The sequence below is a fragment of the Orcinus orca genome, chromosome 2 (assembly GCF_937001465.1).
Source record: "Orcinus orca chromosome 2, mOrcOrc1.1, whole genome shotgun sequence".
NCBI lineage: Eukaryota > Metazoa > Chordata > Mammalia > Artiodactyla > Delphinidae > Orcinus > Orcinus orca.
Window position 1 is genome coordinate 56222376 of NC_064560.1, and position 15832 is coordinate 56238207.

The 15832-nt window shown below is 46.9% G+C and overlaps 1 protein-coding gene across 9 annotated transcripts in view; it reads left to right on the top strand.

Moving 5' to 3' along the window:
• The first annotated feature begins 3871 nt into the window (after positions 1-3871).
• Positions 3872-15832, top strand: part of FAN1 (FANCD2 and FANCI associated nuclease 1) — a 28483-nt gene continuing 16522 nt past the window's right edge. For 2 of the 9 annotated variants that reach the window (XM_049705667.1, XM_049705668.1), the window contains exons 1-5: positions 3873-3998; positions 4814-6220; positions 8749-8889; positions 11547-11748; positions 13290-13523. In XM_049705667.1, coding sequence (XP_049561624.1) covers positions 4966-6220; positions 8749-8889; positions 11547-11748; positions 13290-13523 — 1832 coding nt within the window. In that variant the 5' untranslated portion in view covers positions 3873-3998; positions 4814-4965. Of the gene's footprint in view, positions 4130-4273; positions 4337-4813; positions 6221-8748; positions 8890-11546; positions 11749-13289; positions 13524-14639; positions 14747-15832 lie in introns of those variants that run through there. The other 7 variants (XR_007475412.1, XM_049705666.1, XM_049705663.1 and 4 more) reach the window with 7 other exon arrangements.

A 15832-nucleotide genomic window follows, 5' to 3' on the forward strand; every position in this document is an offset into this window, starting at 1 on the left:
CATGGGCTTCCCTGGTGGCGCAGTGGTTGAGAGTCCGCCTGCCGGTGCAGGGGACACGGGTTCGTGCCCCGGTCTGGGAAGATTCCCACATGCTGCGGAGCCTGTGCTCCACAACGGGAGTGGCCACGGCAGTGAGAGGCCTGCGTACCGCAAAAACCAAAAAACAAATAAACAAAAATAATCTTCACACAAACTCCAGGGTACTGAATGGGTCCCCACATTGTCTCCAATTCCTGTCTCCCCACTCTTTCTTGAATCCTCTGCAATCACCATTCCACAGCTTTGGCTTCTGTCAGGTAACAGTGCCATCCACATTGCTGGATCTATGGCTGCTTGCAGACCTCACCTCACTTTCCTTCTAGCTGCATCCGACACCCCCTGATCCTCAGCACATACCACACACCTGTTTTCTGGGTGCAGCTCAGACTCCTTTGCTGCCTCATCCTCACCTTCCCTCCTGTTCTTATCAGAGTGTCCAGCCTTCTGACCTTTCAGTTCTCTATCCACAGTCATTCCTTGGTGCCGTAAATTAATACCATCTAGACCCTGATGACTCCCCAATTTATATTTCCTGGCCTGATTTAGTTAATAAATTTAAGTATCTTTTAGCCACAAGAATGTCTAACTGGCATTTCAAACTTACACGTGGCTGTGGTCTGAATGTTTGTGTTCTCCCCTTCCCCAGGTTTATATGTTGAAATCCTACTGCCCTTTGGGATTGTGTGAGGAGATGGAGCCTTTGGGAGCTGCTTAGGCCATGAGTCTGGGGCCCTCATGAATGGGATTAGTGTCCTTAGACCCCCCCCAGAGCTCCCTAGCTCCTTCCACTACACCATGTCAGGACATGGTGAGAAGTCTGGGATCCAGAAGAGGGCCTTTAGCCAACCATGCTGATACCCTGTCTCAGACTTCTAGCCTCCAGAACTGTGGCACATAAAATTCCATTGTTTATAAGCCACTCAATCTGTGGTATTTTGTCGTAGCAGCCTGAATGGACAAAGACACACATCTAAAACTGAACTCTAAACCTTTCCCCTTCATCCTCCCAGGTGATAGGCCAAAGACCTAAGAGCAGTCCTTGAATTTTCTCATACCTTACATTCTCTACCATGAGCAAATTCTGTTGGTTATACCTTCTAAATGTATCCAGAATCTGACTACTTCATTTTTTTTATTTTTTATTGAAGTATAGTTGATATACAATGTTGTGTTAGTTTCAGGTGAACAGCAAAGTGATTCAGTTATACATATATATATATTTTTCAGATTCTTTTCCCTTATAGATTATTACAAAATATTGAATATCGTTACCTGTGCTATACAGTAGGTCCTTGTTGGTTATCTATTTTGTATATATATCTATCTTGTAGTGTGTATCTGCTAATCCCAAACTCCTAATTTATCCCTCTCCCTCTTTCCCCTTTGGTAACCGTAAGTTTGTTTTCTGTGTCTGTGAGTCTGTTCTGTTTTGTATATAAGTTCATTTATATAATTTTTTTTTTAGATTCCACATACAAGTGATATCCTGCGATATTTGTCTTTCTCTGTCTGGCTTACTTCACTTAGTATGATCATCTCTAGGTCCACCCATGTTGCTGCAAATGTCATCAATTCATTCTTCTTCATGGCTGGGTAATATTCCTAACTACTTTTTATCAGCTAACCCCAGGCACCACCGTCCTTGGATTACTCCATTCGCCTTTTGTTTTCCCTGCCTCCCCTACCCCAACCATATGTTGCTGAACACACTCAAAGCAGATGCTAAAATCCATATAATGATGTACAAGGCCTTATATCAGGTGTCAGCAAACTACAGCCAGAGACCAAATCTGGTCAGCTGACTCTATTTGTAAATAAAGTTTTATTGGCACACAGCCACACTCTTTTGTTATGTACTGTTTATGGCTGCTTTCACACTGCACACTGCAGACTTTGACCAGAGACCCTATGGCTGGCAGAGCCTAAAATATTGACTACCTGGCCTTTTACAGAAAAAAGTTCACTACCATTGCCCTACAAGACCTGTCCTCTGCTATCTCTCTTCCTTCACTTCTGCTCCAGTCTTCCTGGCCTTCTGGGTGTCCTTAGACTTGCTAGGCGAGCTTCTACCTTGGGGCACCCTCTCTGTTACACTCCCTGAGGTTGTTTCTTCTGACTACAACTCTCCTCTCTGGAACATCCACTGCCTTCCCTCCTTCAAGTCTGCTCAGATAGTACTTTCTCAGTGAGGCCTTTCCTTACCGCTCTTTCAAACTGTAATGCCCCTCCTGCCCCCCACCACGATGTTTCTGCTTGATTTCTCTTCAAAGCACCGTCGATGAAAACATTAATCAGTCGATCTAAAAAAGAAATAGAAAATTTTATCTGAGCCAAATTGAGGATTATAACCCGGGAATAGCCTCTCAGAAAGCTCCGAGAACTGTTCTGCCTGTTAGAGGTTAAGGCACAGTTATGTAAGTTTTTGAGACACAGGGCTGTACCTTAAATGACATATTACTGACAGTGCACACAGTCTAGATCTATACCAAGTGAGTAGTGGTCATGGGTCATTGTGGCCCCTTACAAGATTAAGAAGGAAGGTTTTCTCCTAAGGAGTTGTGACCCTTGATGAGATTAAAAAGGAATGTTATCTCCTAAGGAGGTCTGATTAATGCAGATGCAGAATACACAATACTAATGCAGAGGCCCAAATGGGCAAAGGAAACATTTATGTTTAAATTTTTCTCATCTTGCCATAAAATAGGAATTTTATTTAATCAGTACTCGCCTTTTAAACTCTCTACATAATTTACGTATATTTTGTTTTTTCTCTATCTTCCTCCATCAGAATGAATTCTCCATGAAGGCAGGATTTCCCCCCCAGTCCTCATTCTGTTCACGGCCATATTTTCAGAGCCAAGGACATTACCTGGCACGAGGGAGGCACTCAATACATATTTGTCGATGAATTCCCTGTTCACGTCCATTTTCTCTTTGGTTTGCTCATTTATTCATGCATTCATTTGACACATATTTATGGAGTAATCACACAGTGCTGGCCGCTGCTGCAGGCGGTGGTAAAGGACCATAGACAGGCGCCCCGCGCTCAGGAAGCTTCCATCCGGGTCACCGTCAGGGGGTGCTGGAACCAGCTGACATCAGCACTCAAGCGCTGACTGATAAACTTTCAGTAATTTTGCCGTTGTTAAACATAGCCCTTATTTTATTCATTTATTTTTGCGGTACGCGGGCCCCTCACTGCTGTAGCGTCTCCCGTTGTGGAGCACAGGCTCCGAACGAGCAGGCTCAGCGGCCATGACTCACGGGCCCAGCCGCTCCGCGGTATGTGGGATCTTCCCGGACCAGGGCACTAACCCGCGTCCCCTGCATCGGCAGGCGGACTCTCAACCACCGCGCCACCAGGGAAGCCCCATGGCCCTTATTTTAAATTATGTAACCTGGCTATATTAAACTATATTGACACAAAGAAAACTACATTTTAATGTAAGAAATATCCAAACTCACCACTCCCTAATTACCTGACTACATTTTATCATTCTTTTATTATTTTTTAATTGAAGTATAGTTGATTTACAATGTTTCAGGTGTACAGCAAAGTAATTTTATATGTGTATATATATAAGTATAAAAGTATATATACTTTTTCAGATTCTTTCCCATTATAGGTTATTTCAAGATAATATTGAATATAGTTCCCTCTGCTACACAGTAGGTCCTTGTTCTTGATCTATTTCTTTGCTCTTGAGGTTATGGGCATCTATTGCAAAGGAAACATTTATGTTTAAATTTACTGCTTCAGGCGGCGAACGGCATCTCCTCCGGGAACCCCAGCACGCGCTTTCCGGCTAAGGCGAGTCCACGCCTGTGTCTCCTCCCAGGAGGCCGGTTTCCTCGGACTCCAAATGCACCCCGACCAGCAACCTGCCCACGTTCCCGGCGGCCCGCCTCCCCCAGGTGCGGAGGGTAGGAGGGGCAGAGACTCGGTTGACCTCCACCGGGTAAGCCTCCCTGGACCCGGGATGCCTTTAAAGTGGGAGGGAGGGGCGATCGATCGCTCGAGCCTCCTCTGACTGAGCCTGTGGCGGTCGAGCCGCGGGGATCGGCTGGGAATGCCTGGCGCGCGGAGCAGGTAGGACGCATGGGGCGGCCGGGCCGGGCTCGCGGGCGCTGGGCGGGAGGTGGGGAGAGCTGGCGGCTCGGGGCGGTGAGGCCGGGAGGGGGTGGGGGCGGGGACAGAAAGGGGGGAAAGGTGGGGAGGAAGGGAGGGAGGGGGCGGGAGGAGGTCAGCCGAGCCGGCGGCGGAGCCCCAGGTGCACATCCCAGGTGCGCATCCCAGGTGTGCGGTCGCGGCCCCGCGAGGAGGGCGGGCGTGTCTGAGTCCGAGCCTTAGTTTCGGCGGCCAGAGCTGCGGGGGGCGGCGGGGGCGGGGGGGCGTCCAAGCATTGGACAGATGCCCGAGACTTTGGGCGATTCTTTGTGCAGGCCTGTGAGGGCGGAATAGGCATTCTCTCTCCTGGAAAAAGTTAATGATGCGGTGCTTTTAAAAAAGGACCTGGCATAGTCAGATGTTCCCTTTTTAAAACGGCAGATTTTCGATCTTAAAGAGAAGTCTTAGAACTTATCCCCATGTCATTTCTCGGCTAAGGGACACACTTGAGGTCGCGTGGACAGCTGAGAGTAGGCCTTGGTCTTATGTTCCAAGCGCAGGGTTTTTCTCATCCCATGGGATTCTGCCATTGCACGTTTTAGAGCTCACCCCCTCTGTTGTGGAATTCATAAAATGCTATTAATCCACATGCGTTTTATTTTGTAGGGAGAAGAAACTGACTAAATGAATAACATGAAGTCCAATAGAATCCTACTTTTTATCATTTCAATTCAGGGGAGTAAAAGTAAATCATTGCTATCTTTTCCTGCTGATTTCTTGTGTTTTACTACTTGAAACACCCAGCTTTTCTAATACTCATGATGTCTGTAGGGAAATCCTCAAAAAAAAGACCTCGAAGTTTATCAAGCAGCAAAACTAAAAAAAATGAATCTAACTCTATTACTGCGTTTTTTAACAATGTACCACCTGTTAAACTTGCCTGCCCCATTTGTAGTAAAATGGTGCCAAGATATGACCTAAACCGTCACCTTGATGAAATGTGTGCTAGCAACGGTGACATCACTCCAGCTGACCCTGGGCATGCTGACTTAAGTTCAAATGTGTCCACAGTAGATTTGACCAATACTGCCTTAGAAGATGTAGCGCCTGAGAAGTCGTCACCATCAAAGATCAACTTAACCCCTGGCCAAAGTGACTCAGCAAAAATGGGCATAAAACAGCAGACCAGCCCCTATTTTAAGAGTAATGGGGACGCAGTGTGCAGAAATCAAGATGGGCTGAGGCATCACAACGTGAAAGTCATCCCTCTGGGGAGCCTGTCATCTAAATTGTCCAGAAGATACATAAAGGCTAAAAGATCAATAGGTAAGAGTGAGGGATTCGCCAGTCAGAGTCCACAGAGTTTCTCGTCCACAGGGGTGAGGAGCCTGGTGGATCAGTGTTCAGAGATGGAAGGCCAGGATCAGCTTTTGGAGAACAGTTCTCAAAAGGAAAACATGTTTGCCTGTAATTCTCTGGAGGAACCAAGCACTCCCGAACATACTGTGGGAGGCTCTACAATAATGGAAGCTGAAAGCCTAAGGGCTGCACAGGAATGTGGGAGATCAACTCTCACCCCCACCTTCTCAGATAATGCTCCCGTGTTACCTTCACCAGATTTAACTCTTGGGCATAAATTAAAGTCTGCTTCAGAGGACCATCTTGCAAAGCAGGAGAGTATCAAAGGAACAGATGATAAAGGTGTTGAAAACTGTGAAGCAGGTGGTTGTGAAGAGGTAAAAATGACTTTTGTTTCACAAGCTGCAACCCAGTCGTCACATTGGGAGGCAAAATCTCATAATTCTACACACGATGCTTCTATATGGAGTGACAGCCAAGCACTTCCTCCAGAAGGTGACAGTGGCTTAAAGAATGAAAGCACTGACCGAATTCCTTTGGAGCAGGGGTCAAGCTGTGATGTTTCCCGTGTAACAAGTCCAGCACCACCGGACCATCCTTACTACCTTCGGAGTTTCCTCGTGGTGCTGAAAGCCGTGTTTGAGAATGAAGAAGACAGGATGCTCTTTGATGAGCACGAGAAGGGCATTATAACTAAATTTCATCAATTATCAGGTATCTTGAACCTGTTTGCTTTCGAGGCTTTGTTTCCCCTTTGCTGCCCTGATTTGGTCTGAGATGTGATAGGCAGAAATCTCATGACCACAAGCAGTCAGTGTGGTTTTGGGAGTCCCCTGGGAGTACTCATGGGACCCACGGCCAATGAGAGTTCATCTAGAGAAAGATATGCCTGTAAAAGAGACAAGATTTTTGGGCCTGGTGATGTCTGCTTCTGCAGTATCATCCTTACAAGCTGTACTTTGGTTGTATTGGAAGCAGCTCTTTGTCCTGTTTTTGGATATTTGATGGTTGTAAAATAACCTTTCCCAGATTAGAAAAAAAACATACAGTGTGATTTAGGAAAGTGTACTTTGCATTTCGGGCACGTAATCAAGCTGACTGTTAGGTGGTTTTGTTGTTTTTGCAGGCCATTTCCTCAAAAGTGAAAATAAAATACAGGGAAAAAACAAACCAAGGTATACTCAGGCATATTTTTTTCCTCCAACAATATTTTAGTTGCCTGGACTCTACCTTTTAAAGTCAGGGTGTGCAGGAAGTGGAAACTTTCAAGCTAAATTGGTACATTAAAAACTTTTTTTTCTTTTTAAATTTTGTAAATTAGTACGTTTAAAAATATGCCTCAGTTCCGTGGCAGCCGGTGGTGGCTGTGAGCCAATAGCGCAGGTTTGGAGCAAGAGCGCCCCCCACCCCCACCCCGGCCCTTGATGGCTGCTCATCCAAAGGGCCTTGATGGCTCTGTGCAACTGAGTACCTCCCGAGTAGGAAAAGCTTACTTGGGGGCCACGCTGACCTCTAGTAATAGTAGCAGGCCTGAGTCCCAGTAGAGTAAAAAAAAGAAATCCTGAGTGTTACCAATAATGGTTAAGAGAAAGGCTTCGGTTTTACATTCACACAAGGAAGCTATGGCTCTGCTTGTGTTACTTTTTAACACGTGGGTGACACTTCTCTGCACAGTTCTTTTTTTTTAACATAATAAAAAAATTTTTTTTTCTTTTTTATAAATTTATTTTTGGTTGCATTGGGTCTTCGTTGCTTTGCGTGGGCTTTCTCTAGTTGCAGCGAGCGGGGATTACTGTTCATTGCGGTGCGCGGGCTTCTCATTGCAGTGGCTTCTCTTGTTGAAGAGCACAGGCTCCAGGTGCGTGGGCTTCAGCAGTTGTGGCTTGCGGGCTCAGCAGTTGTGGCGCACGGGCTTAGTTGCTCCGCGGCATGTGGGATCCTCCTGGACCAGGGCTCGAACCCATGTCCCCTGCATTAGCAGGTGGATTCTTAACCACTGTGCCGCCAGGGAAGCCCTTTGCACAGTTTATAAAGTGTCCACACAGCTTCCATCTCTACTTGCACTGGCCTCCCCCGATGTGGGTGTGAATGACCCCCACTGACTGTCGTATCCGGGGTGGTCACAGATCTTTGGTTGGGTGCTGCTTGCATTCATGTGAGCAATTGTTTGAATAGCTGGTGGCCCCTGGCTTCAGTATGATTGAGAAGTAGGAGCAGTTTCCTAGTGTAAGTTCTGCAGATTCTTGTGGCTTGCTCTCCACAGAGAATCATCTACAGTGTCTCTGTTGTAAAAATAACTACTGCAAGTCGATTTTGCCTCTTTAAAGAAAAAAGGGAAATAAATGTTGAAGATGTAACAAATACAGTCATACCATTTTATTTTATTTTTAAAAATTTTCAGCTGCGCCATGCAGCATACAGGATCTTAGTTCCCCGACCAGGGATCGAATCCACGCCCCCTGCAGTGGAAGTGTGGAGTCTTAACCACTGGACCGCCAGGGAAGTCCCCATACCATTTTAGAGTTAGAAATTTAAAGATAATTTGGGTAATAGGAAAACTTGAGACCAGATTAATTAAATAGCTTGGTGAAGATCACTGCCTTAGAGATGGCCACCCCACCAAAGCTAGACTTTTTTTGGAAAATTCTTTTCAGATGATGTTCAGCCAAAAATAGAATAAAGCATATTAAACCGAAAGGAGAGAACAAAATAACGGGAACCCTGGGGGGTTTCTCTTGAGGGAGTAGAAATGTTGGCTAGAAAGTGGGGAACCTGGGTCTTAAGTTTTTAAATGGCCAATAATCATTACCAACTTTGGAACTTTTTTTATGGTTTATACACTAATTATTGAATACCTCATCGTGTTTAATCTTTTCACCAACTTTGGGAAGATGGTGTTACTGCCCACCCCCCCTTCCTTTTTATAATAGAAGAGAAAAGGGAGTCTCAGTTCCAAAGACTTGCACAACTAGGGGGGCAGGGCTGGCTTTGCGTCCTCATGCTTCTCCTGTCCTGCAGTGACAGGCATACAGGCCAAGGAGACATCGCTACGGGACTCTGTGTTTGAAATAAGTTACGTCTTCCTAAGGAAGAAAATGATTTTCTTGGAAGATCCGTTGAGTCAGCCTCTGTGTATTTCTAACAGCCTGTTTTACTCACCTCAGTTTACAAAAGTAAATTATAGTATATGTTTTCGAGAAGAAATAGAAGGTTTTTCACTATTTTTCTTAACTTTGTTGCAGCTAGCGGTCAGAAGTTATATGTCAGACTTTTTCAACGTAAATTCGGCTGGATTAAGATGAACAAACTGGAATATGAAGAGATCTCCGCTGACTTAACCCCGGTGGTTAGAGAGTTGACGCATGCAGGCTTCCTGCAGACAGGTACGGTTTGTCCAGGGGAACCAAACTGAAAATCCGACGTAGGGAATCCAGTTTCTGCAAAATGAGGGTGATGTTAGTTTGGTGTCATCTCCTGGTTGGTGCCTGGTAAATAGTAATGTGTATGTCTTTTTAAATTGAGTTTTGAATCTTCTTAGGACAACAAATTATTCATGTGTTGTTAAAGCCATCCTCAGCCTGAGTTAAGACTCCTAGGATAACAAAAGATTGCCTGCTGCTGTGTTCTGATGGTCCCAGGCTTAGTCCCGTAAAGTCACCTAGGGATAGATGGGTGTCTGGGTCCACAGGGGAAACTCATCCCTCCTGGCTCTCCTTCCAGCAGGAGCTTGACTCATCTTACCCAGTTTTCTCATCTTTATGATGGAACAAAGCTGGTTTGTTTGAAGCTAGTATCGCCTCTAAAACCTTAATTTGCCCCCCATGCACACACAGGCAGCTCTTATAATTTGCAGGTTGATTGTCTCAGGAATTGTTTCACTGATTTAAGCCCATGTGAATATGAGGTAACCTTGGTGGTCTCATCAGTAGCTTTCACTAGGTCCCTACATGTGTTGAGTACAATATTGTACTGGAAACGTGGGTATAAGGAGGATGAAAGATGTGAGTCCTGGGTTCAAGTTGTTCACAGTTTAGACTGAAATAGGGGAATCAAAGCCAAAGCCAGACGGTTTCTGTGCGGCAGAGTTTGTAGTGCAGAGCAGTAAGTAAGTGCAGTTAGGGTGACGTGGTGGGCCTGGCTAGGGGGAGTGGGGAGCCTTGGGGGAGAGGCCTGGAGGCTCCGTGGATGTGAGGGCTTGTAAGGGATCAGGCAGCGGGACCCCGGGTTCCCTCACATCAGGGCATCAGGGGCACTGGAGAGCTTGTGTCCTCACCTGACCCGGAAGATTAGGTGCAGGTTCCAGAAATCTACAGGTGTAACAGGCAAGCCAGGTGAGCCTTGACTTACCTTTATTTATTTTTTAATAAATTTATTTATTTATTTATTTATGGCTGCATTGGGTCTTTGTTGCTGCATGCGGGCTTTCTCTAGTTGCGGCGAGTGGGAGCTACTCTTCGTTGGCTCGCAGGCTCAAGCGCAGACTCAGTAGTTGTGGCTCGTGGGCTTAGTTGCTCTACGGCATGTGGGATCTTCCCGGACCAGGGCTCGAACCCGTGTTCCCTGCATTGGCAGGTGGATTCTTAACCACTGCGCCACCAGGGAAGCCCTGAGCCTTGACTTACCTTTAAATGACAGTTAAGCAACAAAAGCAGAACCCCAGTGGCCTAACGCTGCCCTCAGTCCCGCCCAGGTCCCACCGTGGTCTGCACAGCCCAGTGGGGTGTAGCCCTGGCCGTCCCCTCACTCTGCTCCCTGGGTGCTCTGGCTGAGTGCACCCCTCTTTCAGAGCCTGTGCCTGCTCCCACTCGGCTCACCCCCTCATGTCATCCAGCTCTGCTCCGTGTCACCTTGTCAGGGACTTGCGTGACCACCTAGTGTCAAATACGGCCACCTCCCGCCAGTCCATTTTGCCTTGCCCAGCTTTGCTTTTCTTTCTTCTTTTTTCCTAGTTCGTTCTTCCTCCTTTTATTTATTTATTTAAAAAAATTTTATTGAAGTATAGTTGATTTACAGTGTTGTGTTAATTTCTGCTGCACAGCAAAGTGATTGTTATACATATATGTATTCTTTTTATATTCTTCTCCTTATGGTTTATCACAGGATATGGAATATAGTTCCCCGTGCTATGCAGTAGGACCTTGTTTTTCATCCATCCTATATATAATAGTTTGCATCTGTTAATCCCAAACTCCCAATCCATCCCTCCCACCCCCCTCCCCCTTGGCAACCACAAGTCTGTTCCCTATGTCTGTGATTCTGTTTCTGTTTCATAGATATGTTCATTTGTGTCATATTTTAGATTCCACATATAAGTGATATATGGTAATCATCTTTCTCTTTCTGACTTACTTCGCTTAATATGATCATCTCTAGGTCTGTCCATGTTGCTGCCAGCTTTGTGTTTCTTTGTAGCAGTTGTCACCCCTGACATTTATTATGCTAGGAGATAAGCTCCCTGTGGGCACAGATGCAGCTTGTTCACTGTATGCCCTGGGCGGGTGCTACCTGGCAGGCAGTGTACACCCAGTGAGGACTTGCTGCCTGGAGGCAGATGGCCCTGCCCTAGCTGTGGATGCTGTGAAGGCAGAGACCAGCCAGCTCTGATTCAGCTGCATCCCGGGGGTCAGGCTTGCTGTCTGGGTCCCCTAATAGTGTGACACACACATGTGTGCCGAGCAAGTGACCCCATGAAAGTCTTCTCAGCCCCGGGCCTGTGTGGAGAGAGGACAGCTGATGAACAGTAGACTCTGACCTGCTCTGGAGAGGCCCAGCCGTAGGTTCTGTTGTGAGCGATGTACCAGTGGCTATCCATGTGGGTCTTTATTTCATTCAGATTTTCTTTGAGAAGTTCTGTTGTTTTATAACCTTTGTGAAATATCTGTTTTCCATAGTTTTTAACAATCAGTTTGGCAAACTAAAATTTCTACAGTAGCATTTCATTTTATTTGCATGTGAATTTTCTTCTTAAAGTAAATAAATCTAGAAAACAGTAAGCTTATTTAAAACTACTTTTAAAATTTTTTTTTTTTTAATATTTCAGAGTCTGAGTTGCAAGAACTGTCTGAGGTGCTCGAGCTCCTTTCTGCTCCGGAACTGAAAGCCCTGGCAAAGACCTTCCACTTGGTGAATCCCAATGGGCAGAAGCAGCAGCTGGTGAATGCGTTTCTCAAATTGGCCAAACAGCCTTCAGTCTGCACTTGGCGCAAGAATCAGCCTGGCATTGGTGCAGTGATTTTGAAAAGGTTTCGTGGCTATTGTTATAGTAAAAACATTTGAAATGTTGATAGCACATATTTTATTTATTTATTTTTATTTATTTTTAAGCTGCGTTGGGTCTTCGTTGCTGCGCGTGGGCTTTCTCTAGTTGCGGAGAGCGGGGGCTGCTCTTTGTTGCGGTGCGCGGGCTCTAGGTGCACAGGCTTCAGTAGTTGTGGCATGAGGACTCAGTAGTTGTGGCTCATGGGCTCTAGAGCGCAGGCTCAGTAGTTGTGGCACATGGGCTTAGCTGCTCCATGGCATGTGGGATCTTCCCGGACCAGGGCTTGAACCCATGTCCCCTGCATTGGCAGGTGGATTCTTAACCACTGCGCCACCAGGAAAGTCCTGATAGCACATATTAACTCTTATGATGGGTGGTACGTGTTTTCAGATTGTAATTGTTTTTTTCAACTGCAGTTAGGTTGAGAAGGCAGTGAACCATTATTATAAAGACTGGATTCTTTCTTGGTTTATTATTCCTAATTCTTAAGATACCACACTGATTTCTAGGACCAAGAAAAATCAGGAGGCAAGAGATGAGAGGCACTAGGCCCTTGGCAAATTCTAATATTTTTTTATTCAAGAAAAATGCAGTTTGAACTGCTATTCTTATAGGAGTTTGGAATGTCGGTCCCCTGGACCTCCTTGGGACTCTACATGGAGATGGAGGAGGAGGGTGTTTTCTGGCAGTCTCTGTAGGTGAATGGTCCTCAAGTAAATGGTGGTGTGATGGGAATCCCACCCCTGTGTCCTCTCGGCTGTGGTGGTGGCACTGATCTCTGCACGCCCCAGGGATGCCACTCTGCTTTTGACTTAATGGCTTTTGGGCTGGTAGGAAAGTGTGAGGTCCTCCACTAGACCAGTGGCTCTCAGCTGGGGGCGACTGTGCCCTCCAGGGGACACCCGGCATCGTCTGGAGTCGTTTTCATTGTCCTGACTAAGGTGGGTAGTGGGTGCTACAGGCATTTAGTGAACGGAGGCCAGGGACGCAGCTGAGCACCCTCTAGTTCACAGCCTGGGCATCCCACCCCCAGGAAAGAGTTACACGGCCCGGATGTCAATAGTGAAACCCTGCCGTGTGTGGAGCCGGAGGGCCCTGGGCTTAACATGCCGCCTTACCAAGAGCCTTTGGTAGCGACGTTCTACGTAAATACCTATTATTTCATCTCAAGTGTTACTGGAGTCAAGAGTTGAGAATTGCTAGTGTCAAATAGATAACACTTTTATGAGTTTTCCTGGTATTTCACATGTTCAGGACCAGCGTAAACCCTATCCTGCTCTTTTATTGAGGCAAGCAGTGCGTGAAATCATTTGCAGATACAATTTCATCTAATCCTCACCGTGTTCCTAGGTGGGGCTCTGAGCCCCAGAGAGGTTAAGAAATGCTTTAAGTCCCACAGTTGGAGGTGGGAGATTTGCTTCAGGCTTAGAATAATGCATGCTGTTTAGCTTGAAATAATTTGTGAAATCTGACATCCAAATGCTTAAAAGCCAGAGAGTTATTTCCATATCATGTATTTTTCAGAGCTAAAGACTGGGCGGGACAGTCTCTGAGAGTGTGTAGAGACCCCCGGGCTGTGTTCTCCCGGGTCCTGCTGCTGTTTTCACTGACCCACGAGGTGGAAGAGGAGGAGGCGGCCTGTGGTGGGCAGGGCCAGCTTTCTACGGTGCTGCTGGTCAACCTTGGCCGCATGGAGTTTCCCAGGTATACCGTCAGTCGGAAAACCCAAATCTTCCAGGATAGAGAGGATCTCATCAGGTAAGGGCATGTTTGCTCTCTATGAAATCTGTGTATTTTAAAATTTATGTAGAAGGCTTTGTTATTATTTTTTGCCATCCACAACAGAAACATGAGTTCATAGCCAAAATCGTTGTTTTAAAAATTTTATTTATTTTTAAACTTTTGTCTGTGTTGGGTCTTTGTTGCTGCACGTGGGCTTTCTCTAGTTTCGGCAAGCAGGGGCTACTGTTCGTTGCGGTGCGCGGGCTTCTCTTGTTGCAGAGCACAGGCCCTAGGCACACGGGCTTCAGTAATTGTGGCTCACAGGCTCTAGAGCGCAGGCTCAGCAGTTGTGGTGCACGGGCTTCGTTGCTCCGCGGCCTGTGGGAATCTTCCCGGGCCAGGGCTCAAACCTCTGTCCCCTGCATTGGCAGGCAGATTCTTAAGCACTGTGCCACCAGGGAAGTCCTCACTTTTGATTCTTGATTTAAGGTTTATGACTCAAATTTAGCAGAAATTGATTCTGATATTTGATTTTAGGAAAGTTGTTTAAGTGTTGTCTAGTATGTGCTTTAAAAAATAAACTCTTGAGATTATTGTATCAAAACAGGGTCAGTATAAACTGATTTTAGCCCATTTTGCCATAGTTATCAGGAAATTCAATATCCTATTTGTGTTCAGTTAGAATAACTTTTTTAGTCAAATCTTCTAGTAAGAATATTTCTTCTGACTGTGCTTTCTTTCGTCTCATGTCCTTTTACATCTTTGTTTTTAGTGACTTGGTGCTATTCTCTTTGGTGAGAACTCTGAAGCCAGGTTCCGGTCTCTCTAATGAACCATGAATCTACTCTGTGCCTCAGTTTACTCATCTGCAAAATGGGGAGATAATAGTACATTCCCACAGATCTGTGCTGATATGTGAAGCGTGCTTAGAGCCTGGCCTCTGGGGATTGCTCAGTGCGTCTTAGTGGTAGAATTGTCATCATTACCGCGTATCTAAGGGAGGCTGCTTTTCAGTTCTATGGTTGACAAAACCATGGTTGACAAGTTCAAAAGTGGGGAGGCTAGGGAGAAAAAATAAACCATCATGTCTTTTTTTTAGAAAGTAGTATCCTATAAATGTTAAAAATAAGTCAACATTCTTTTGTTATGCAGAGGGCTGTAGCACGGAAATGAAATCTGGTTGAAGTGACTTCAGGAAGGGTGATTATACAACACCAGTAGTGTGACACCTGGCCTGAGGAACCTTTCCCACCACCTTGGTACTTGAAATAATTGATCCTTTCTTTTCTTTTCTCATTTATTCAGTGCTCATGGGTTGAGTGTTGAGTACCTATTACGTGCCAGGTGGTGGAGTTGCAGTGTGAACAGATAGGGTCTTTGCCGCCGTGGAGTTACGCTTTACTGGGGAAGACAGGAAAGAAAACAGAATAATATGATAACTGCGGGGCAGGCTGGAGAAGTCCTGTGTAGATAGTGTGAGGCAGAGAGTGTCCCCGAAAGGTTGGAATTGAGGCTTGAGAATGAGGAGAAGCCGGTCCTGCAGGGGTCTGGGTGCCCGCGCCCAGGCTCCGTGGGCAGGAGAGAGCTTGCTGACCTCTGGCCGGAACCTCAGGGGCCGTGTGAAGGGGAGGTTGGGCAGGACCGCAGGTCAGGGGACGCTGGGCCTCAGAGCCCCGGTGAGCCGACTGGGTCATATCCGCTGGATGGGGAGCTGGGGAAGGGGTTTAGGCAGGCGAGGGATCTGGTGCACGTTTTACAAAAGCGTCCCGTGGAGTAGCGGCTGGGGGGGCGGCAGGAGACTAATTGAGCGTTGGTGGTCCGGATGGAGGTCTTGGCTGGGCTGGCAGTAGCGGGCATTGTAGAGAAGTGAACGTGCGAGATGTTGGGGAGGAAAGGAGTGAGTTTTGGTGTGGGTGGTGGCGCCATCAGATGAGATGGGGGACGTGGGGGGGGCTGGGATGCCGGGGGGGATGCCCCCAGCCCATGACTGAAGCTGCCCCGTGTGGTACTGGGCGTGCCGTCAGGAGCCCAGGACGGAGCTCGGCCTGGGGAGGAACTGGAGTCTCCAGCACACGGCCGGGGATGAGATCCCTGAGGGAGAAGAGGAGGAAGGAGCTTGGCAGCCAGCGCCCAGGGGTTGGGCAGCATGGAGGAGCCGCCCCCGGCGGCAGGGAACCAGGGGTGTGTGTGGTGGGAGGACCCGGAGAAGAAGGTGTGTCAGGATGGGGCTCGATTGAACGCCCGGAGGAAGGGCAGTGAGGTCGAGTGGGATGGCCCACGGGGGTGGGCGGTGGACCGCAGGAGCCGCGCAGGGAGGGGAAGGTCGGTTCCAATGGGCTTCGGAG